The sequence below is a fragment of the Scyliorhinus torazame genome, chromosome 18, assembly GCF_047496885.1.
Source record: "Scyliorhinus torazame isolate Kashiwa2021f chromosome 18, sScyTor2.1, whole genome shotgun sequence".
NCBI lineage: Eukaryota > Metazoa > Chordata > Chondrichthyes > Carcharhiniformes > Scyliorhinidae > Scyliorhinus > Scyliorhinus torazame.
The window spans coordinates 7,192,407-7,200,995 of NC_092724.1; the positions used below are offsets into that span (position 1 = coordinate 7,192,407).

Genomic DNA, 8,589 nt, shown 5'->3' on the forward strand with positions numbered 1-8,589 from the left:
AGGATCAAGAAAAAGGAAAGAATAAAAAGGAAAAAGAAAGAAAACCTCCCGATGTAATGTTCTTTGATCGGGCTGATGTGGAATCTCGATATTGCCATGTGAACAAAGAACATTAGACTTTGTATTGTAAACAAAGTTATTTTTACTAACACTACACTAATAAATAACTAAAATATCTAAGATGAATACAGTGGGAAATAAATGTCTAACACTAACTTACACTAAGATACTACAGAGCTACTCTAATGTGCGACTGCTATCAACTCCTCACAAACACCTTCTGATGAAACACATGGTGCATCCGGGTCCCGTACCTGCATACTTGCCCCACCGGCTGGTCGGATGCTAGAACTTTAACAGTAAAACATAGAACTTATAATACAGATGCAGATGATGAACTACTCATATTATATACAGATGATAGTCTACCTATCATCACATCCGCCTATCTTTCAAAATGATTTTGAATCATAATCGTGTACATTCAAACGATACAAGTATACAGTGATTTTAGTCATGTAAAACTGCATCATGCAACGTGACTGTTCATCAATTCAATCGATCAGGCTGTTTATGTTCATAAATTGAGTCTATCGGGTTGTCTTCGAATCCTGGTGGATCGTCGCCGTGCTTGAGATGAAGATGAGGTAGTCTGGTTATTCTCCGGCAACCAACTTGCCCATTGGCTGCTTGGATGTTCCGCGTTTCTACAGCCGTGTGTGTAGTCTCAGGCATATGGGGAGGAGCAACCCCATCATCCAGTCTTGATTGAAGAGTAAACTGGTGATTCGCCTTGAGCATCAGCAACGCTCTGCGATTGCATCTCAATATTGAGTCTTGATCAGTGAGAACGACAAAGGAGTTGGGGCCTGTCTGTCTTCTGACTTTAGCAGTCATGGACCTTCTCAAGCCTGACGTTATCAGCTGGTCCCAAACCGCCCAACATTCTGCTGGAGCGGTTGGAATCGCTTGTTTCTGTCCTTGAACAGCGTTCTTTTGCATATTGGACTTATTACGGAGTCTTTCAGGAATGTTGGGGAGTGTTGTCCTCAGCTCCCAACCCATTAGCAGTTGGTCCGGAGCTAATCCACTACTTAGTGGTGTGGTACGGTACACCAACAAGGCTAGCTACGGGTCACTGTGTGAAGCAATGGCCTCCTTGAGCAGAGTCTTAGCGATGTGGGCCCCTTTTCTGCTTGCCCATTGGATTGAGGGTAGTGCGGACTGGAGGTGATGTGCTTGAAATCATACCTTCTAGCTAAATCTTGCCACTCCCAACTGTCAGAGCAGTGACCATTGTCGCTCATGACAATGTGCGGTGTGCCATGACGTACAAAAATTTAATTTACAGCTAGAATCACACTGGTACTGCTGTAATTCAGGAGTTTCATTACCTCCGGGTAGTTGGAGTAGTAATCAATTAGCAGCATGTATTCAGTGCCATCCAGGTGAAAACGATCAACCCCGACCTTCATCCATAGTTTGTTGACTAACTCACTTTCAGTCATGGGTTGCTTGCGTTGATGGTTCTGATATCTCTGGCATGTTTCACAGTGTTCCACTGTTCGTTGAACGTCCCGATTGATCCCTGGGCCAATAAACTGATTCTCTGGCCCGCTTCTTGCACTTCTCCATCCCCAAGTGCCCTTCATGAATCTGCACGAGGATCATGTCCCGTGGTGATTGTGGAATGACTCTTCTGCTTTTTCTGAGCACAAAGCGATTGATATAGCTCAGTTCATGCTTGACGTTCCAGAACTTGGAGCATGAGCCTGTAGGCCATCCCTGTCTCATATCATGGGCTACCTTCTGCAAGGTTTCATCCTTCTCAGTCTAAGCCTTCATCAATTTGGACGTGTTGTCCGATACAGTAAGGGTTTCCATCGCCAGATCGACCTGTCCCTGTAATATTTCCGAGATGTCTGTCCACTCCTTATTGTCGGTTGCTCTGGAAAGGGCATCCGCAATCACTATGTTTTTGCCCGGCAAATATAGTAGGTCTCCAGCGTACCTCTGTAGCTTCATCTCGCGAGAGGCCCCCCTTGCGTGATTCAATGGCCTCGCCCCCACACCAATTTGGATGCAACAAAGCCGCTTAATTTCACCCAACAACAATGAGTGATTTTGGGGCAATAAAGGAAAGTGTCACAGCGCCGAGGACCCAGTTCAATACCCGGCCCTGGGTCACTGTCCGTGTGGAGTTTGCACATTCTCCCCGTGTCTGCGTGAGTTCCACCCCCACGCTAAATTGCCCCTCAATTTGAAAAAAAGATTGGGTAAAAAAATAAAGGAAACTGAGTGATATTTTTGCTCACAAAATCTGTTTTGTAAGTGACGACAGAAGTGTGCGTGTGGGGCAGATCATATTTCCAACCGAGAGAGTCAAAAGCAGCAAAACTGTTTTCAGTGAGCGGGATTTTGCGGCCCGCCTGGCTGGCAGGATCTTCTGGTGCCACTAAAGGAAACTCCAGGCAACTTCCCCATCAGTGCGGTGGGCGGGCCGTACAAAATGCCAGAGATTTTGGCGGGATGGTAGATCCTTCAACGGTCACCGGCAAGTCGCTTCCAATGCTGGAAAACCTGCCGCGGGGCAGCAGGAAAATCCCGGCCAATATATAAGATAGCAAGGATTCGGACGCCTCTATCGTGCCAGACTTGGCAGAATCTCCCAATGAAGACAGAAATAAATGATGTGCATCAATAGGGCTGCGTAAAGAGAGAGATTGTAACCCAAAGTGTGCTCTGAGCTGGATCCAAACCTTTAGGGACTGTGTTAACGATAGGGTTTGAAGAAGAGTGGCTGGTTGAGAAAGGAGTGCAGGAGCACACCAGAGGAGGTAGAGATGTGGATTGACAGCAGGCTGTCTTCAATTGCACCCCATGCTAAACCAGCCAAGTCCAAATGAAGCCAACAGAAAATATTATGGATTTTAGCAGATGTATAATAAAACGGAATATTTGGCAGTGCCAATCCACCTCAATGCTTGGTGTTTTGTAGCAACATTTTACAAATTCTGAGTGTTTTCATATTCCAAATAAAGGAAGAAATTAATTGATCTATTGCAAGAAAAAACAATGGAATGCACTGAAATAAGTGGAGAAATGTTGGCAAATTATTCATAACCTTAACAGAATTTATACGGCCTGATAAAGGGGTAAACTAGACCAACATGCTAATTCCTTTTTCATACACTCCAACAAACGGCCAAAGTTGAGATTAAAAAAGGTCTCCAAGGGACCGAGCAATTAAAATTCCTAAATATTTAAAGCTGTTTGCTGAGATGAGCGGCACGGTGGCGCAGTGGTTAGCACTGCTGCCTCACGGGGCCGAGGTCCCGGGTTTGATCCCGGCCCCAGGTCACTGTCTGTGTGGAGTTTGCACATTCTCCCCGTGTCTGCATTAGTCTCACCCCCCACAACCCAAAGATGTGCAGGGCAGGTGGATCGGTCACATTAAAGAGCCCCTTAATAAAAAGATTTACATTTAAACCTGTTCACTGAGACCTTGAAGGGGAGGGGGAGAAAGCAGATCATTCTTGGCAATACAGTTAATAGGAGATATTTCACTCTTTTGCAAATTCATTTTCATACCTGAAAGATAATCAAATCGCTCAAGATTAGAGAAAGTGTGTGGGAGAGAGGAAGCCTAATTTAGGGAGAGTTTCTGCTCGACTCCACCCCATATAATACCCCATGTATCTCCACAGGTCGCAGTGTAATTATCCAGGGCTCAATAGCATTCGTGAAAAGTAGGTGAGTAAGGGGACAGGTGAGTAGGTGTCTGGTACCTCAATGGAGGCCCCCCACTTCCCGCCCAAGATTAAGGCCAGAGATTATTTTCAATTTCTCACCCTCAGCTAGCCTGAAAGTTGAGGCTGGGCATGAAAAGGCCCTGAAGTAGCCATCAATTTATCACTGAAAAGCCTTCATAGGAGCAAGGGCTGGCTTCCCATGCAAGACCATTCCCACCCCAGCATAAAACCATGATGGCAGGGGGGATTCTGGTGGGATTCTGTCCATGCAGTTTCACGCTTCCCCGTCCCATCTCTAAACACCAGATGGGGGGTAAGACATAAAATCCAGGCCCTGGGACAGTGTTGGCTCAGTAACAATATAGTGAAGCAGAATGTGTCAAACAAGGCCTCAGTGCAACCTCAGTTTTGATGGACTGAATACAGTAAGTATAGTTAATAGAACATAAGAACAGTACAGCACAGTATAGGCCCTTCGGCCTGCGATGTTGTGTCAATCATTTATCCTACCTAAGATCAACCTAACCTACACCCCTTCAATTTATTGCTGTCCATGTGCCTGTCCAACAGTTTCTTAAATGCCCCTAATGACTCTGACTCCACCACCTCTGCTGGCCGTGCATTCCACACCCACCACTCTCTGTGTAAAGAACCTACCTCTGACATCTCCCCTATACCTTCCTTCAATCACCTTAAAATTACGTCCCCTCGTGACAGCCATTTCCACCCTGGGGAAAAGTCTCTGGCTATCCACTCTATCCATGCCTCTCATCACCTTGCACACCTCTATCAAGTCACATCTCTGCCTTCTTCGCTCCAGTGAGAAAAGCCCTAGCTCCCTCAACCTTTCTTCATAAGACATGCCCTCCAATCCAGGCAGCCTCCTGGTAAATCTCCTCTGCAACCTCTCCAAAGCATCCACATCCTTCCTATAATGAGACAACCAGAACTGGACACAATATTTAAGTTTTACAACTTAAAGTTCATCGTTTGAAAGCGGCTGAGGTGTAATTGAAGGACCACATTCACAGCCCAAAGGTTGAATTGCAGTGTGGCCTACATTGAAAAATTCATATGCAAACTAATCAGATTAAAAACTTGCAGACAAGTAACAATCACATGTAACAAAAATAGACAAAGAAGCCTCTTTGTGTGACTCTTGAGGCCTTGTATCTGTGTCCAGGGCTGCGTCTGTCTGCAGTTGCTATGGCCTCTCTCCTGTTTGTGCTGATGACCCAAACCACCCTATCTAATTACACACAACAGCTCATCGAGGTGACTTTATCTCAGCTGCTGGAAGGTAACAAGTCAGAGCTGATGGTGATTGTTCTGAGGTCTCTTCTGGTAATGTTCTCCTCAATAGACATGGTTCTGTACTTACCACTGGCCATTTAACCTTGTGGGGGACAGAAGAAGAGCTCAGGAGAACAAACCTTGGTAAGTAGAGACTCCCCAAGCTGGACTGAGTCCTTGACATCCTGTCGGACAGTGTGGAGCGCACTGCACCCTTTAATTTAAAAAAAGATTAATTCTTGTGATGTGGCCATCACTGGCATTTATTGCCCATTCCTAATTGCCCTTGGGAAGGTGGTGTTGAGCTGCTTTCTTGAACCACTGCAATCCGTGTGGTATAGGTATGCCCAGAGTGTCGTTAGGGAGGGAGTGCCAGGACTTTGACCCAGCGGCAGTGAAGAAACAGCAATATGTTTCCAAGTCAGGATGGTGGGTGGTTTGGAGGAGAACGTCATCTCTGCATTGCAGTTTCTATTCATCGTCTCCACCAGGGATGCTATTCCCGCCTACCATGGCTTGCTCATGGTCAGCCATCCTGGTAATCTACCGCTCCGTCCTCTATAGCGGTGATGATGTTAGGATGGGTACCCCTTCTCCAGTATCAGGTATTACCTTGGACATTGGCATTGGCCATGGAGGCCAGCAATGCCCTATGTCATAAGTTGTATTTATCAGTGTAAGCAGGCCCTCAGCATCTTACGGCTCTGAGCCTTGCTGAGGGGTCAGTATGTACTCTGGCACACATTCCTCCCATGCTCAGGAGCAGTTTGTGTCCAGAGGTTCCTCAGCTGGAGTACCTGCTGGAGTTTAACTACCCAGTGGCCTGATATGAGAGGCTGGCATTGTGCTTACCTTGCCAGAGCGAACACGGTCATTGAGCCTTTTCTGGCACTGCAGTCAGTTCTTCCTGCTCACGCTCCATCTGCTAACAGTCTCAGCCACCTCTATCCAGGCCTGCTTGGTTTGGGAGGGTGGCCTCCTCCTGTGGAAAGGGGACATCCCTCATCTCCATGACTACCTGAAGGAGGACCTCCAGATCTGCATCTGCAAAGCAAAGGGCAGCTCCATCCAGGGTTCTACAGACAAACTAGAGCAGGGCTAGTATCTTAAACCACATACATTAAGTGAGTTTAGCAATTGAAATACCTATTTACAATGGATGAAAGAAGGCAAAATACTAGACTTACACTGAGTCAATCAGCTGTGTGTAGTTATTTTTCCAGTGCTTATGCCATAACAGAAGTAATACTTTATATTTTCTAGAGCCGAAGGGTGATTATGCTGGCTATGTTCCTAGTAGGCCATTGGATCAACCTGTATCAGAAACTGTTATGAGCTACACAGCCACGGAAAGAATTGAAGAACTTGCTAAACCAAAGTCCCGCATTGCAGCAGCCAAGGCTGAAGATCCTTTCGTCATTTCAGAGGCTGCTAAAAATGCTGTTGCAACTTCAAGACTTGAAAAACTTGCTATTCCACTCCCTCGAAAAGTGACGCGCAAGAAACTTTGATAAAGTCATCCTGCCTAAGTGTTTCTCATCTTGATTAATTTAGTACTTTGTATTATCACTCTTGGATATCTCACTGCTCTTGGGTTAGTTCATTGAATGAGGGTGCACACTTCAGAAGTTTCACTTATTCAAGGTTTAATCCTTCAAATCAGGTGAATGAGATGGATAGAAATGAGGCTTATCAAGTGTAGAATTCTTACTGCAAACCTTCCCAAGTTGAATCAGAAGTCTCATTATGTAAGTTATACCTTTCTGAGCAACAAATCCTGAATTGAAATGTTTCTTATCAGGCATGAAAATACCTCTCTGAGCTACAAGTTGTCCAAAGCCAATAGCTAAAGTTGTACTGTTGATTGGCCTGTGTGAGATGTCTTCAATGTTGATCTTTCACTTTCCGAGAACATCTTTCCTTCCTCCATCAAAGTCTCCATTAGACCGTTACCCAGCAACAGGTTGTACCAAGTTTGAACCCTTTCATGTAGAACCCACTGGTGCTCAGAGGTATTGCATCTCGGTGAGGAATGTACACGCATGAGGTTCAGTGTTCAACTTCTGTTGTACTTCTGAAAGTCAGTTTATAAATACTCGCAGTGAGTGCCTGTCCTGCCCATGTTTGCTAATAGGTTCATGAAAAGAAATTACGTCCAATTTCCTGCTCCAGATCGTGATTACTCAAACTGATCTGTTAGTGTGCTTGGGGCAGGAAGTTCCCTCATGTTGGGGGGTGGGGGGGGGGGGGGGGGGTGGGGGGGGGTGGGGGGGGGGGGGGGGGGGGTGGGGGGGGTGGGGGGGGGGGTGGGGGGGGGGGGTGGGGGGGGGGGTGGGGGGGGGGTGGGGGGGGGGGGTGGGGGGGGGGGGTGGGGGGGGGGGGTGGGGGGGGGGGGGTGGGGGGGGGTGATAAACAGAAGTCAAGACAATGTCCAGCTCCCAAACTAGCACTTCAAAGGGGAAAATAGTCACTGGCCCTAGGTTTCACTGAAGGCTCCCACTGTATTTGTCCTAGAGATGGATTTTGTGGCCAATTAGCAGCTGCGATGCAATAGGAAAGGGGGTTGTTGGGGGTGGTGGTAATTGTGGGAGGGTGTTGTTGGTGGTAGAGCTGGGGTGGGGGGGGGGGGGGGGGGGGGTCGGAAGCAGCACTATATTTTGCTGCCGTACATGCAAGATCCTGGAATGTCCGGGACCAAAAGATTGGAACCTGGGGGAGGTAGCCCCTCGATTATGAATGCATCCATTCAGTTCCTCCTAGAGACAGCAAGCGAGAGGAGAGAGGTCCTCTTTACTGAGGGTGCCAGGAGAAGGCCACCCAACCAGACTAAGCAGGCCCGGATGGAAACAGCTGACACATTCAGGAGAAGCGAGAGCACAGAAATCAGATCGAGTGTGAAGAAAGATTTAATGTCCCAATCCACTCTGGTAAAAAGTGAGGGCAACTCTTACCCCTTTGTTTATTCACCCCCCCAGCAGACACATCAGGCAAGGGGCTCAGGGCACATGTTGCCCCTGACCAGCCCAGCACATCAGTGCAAATGATTAGGCTGAAGGATTTGCAACAATTTTCAGCCAAAAATGCCGAGCAGATGATCCATCTCAGCTGATGACTGCACAATGTTCAGCACCATTCACGACTCCTCAGATACTGAAACAGGCATGCCACACAAGTGCCAGGGAATGACAAGAGAAAATCTAATCAGCTCCTCTTGACATTAAATGGTATTACCAACACTGATCCCCCCCCCCCACTGACCACCCCCCCCCCCCCCCCCCCCCCGCCTCTCCCCACCCCAACCCCCACCTCCCACTATGAGGGATTGACCAGAAACTGAGCTGGACAAGCCATATAAATACTGTGGCTACCAGAGCAGGTCAGAGGCTAGGATTCCTGCGGCAAGTAATTCACATCCTAAATCCCCAAACGTGTCCACCATCTGCAAGGCACAAGTCAGGAGTGAGATGCAATACTTTCCATTTGCCTGGATGAGTGCAGCTCCAACAACATTCAAGAAGCTCAACACCATCCAGGACAAAGCAGC

The 8,589-nt window shown here is 47.3% G+C and overlaps 1 protein-coding gene across 1 annotated transcript in view; it reads left to right on the forward strand.

Moving 5' to 3' along the window:
* Nucleotides 1–6,574, forward strand: part of LOC140394917 (uncharacterized) — a 72,514-nt gene extending 65,940 nt beyond the window's left edge. Inside the window, exon 11 of the mRNA XM_072482101.1 lies at nucleotides 6,309–6,574. Within this exon, the coding sequence (XP_072338202.1) occupies nucleotides 6,309–6,556 (248 nt within the window). The 3' untranslated portion in view covers nucleotides 6,557–6,574. The remainder of the gene's footprint in view (nucleotides 1–6,308) is intronic.
* The last annotated feature ends 2,015 nt before the right edge of the window (nucleotides 6,575–8,589 follow it).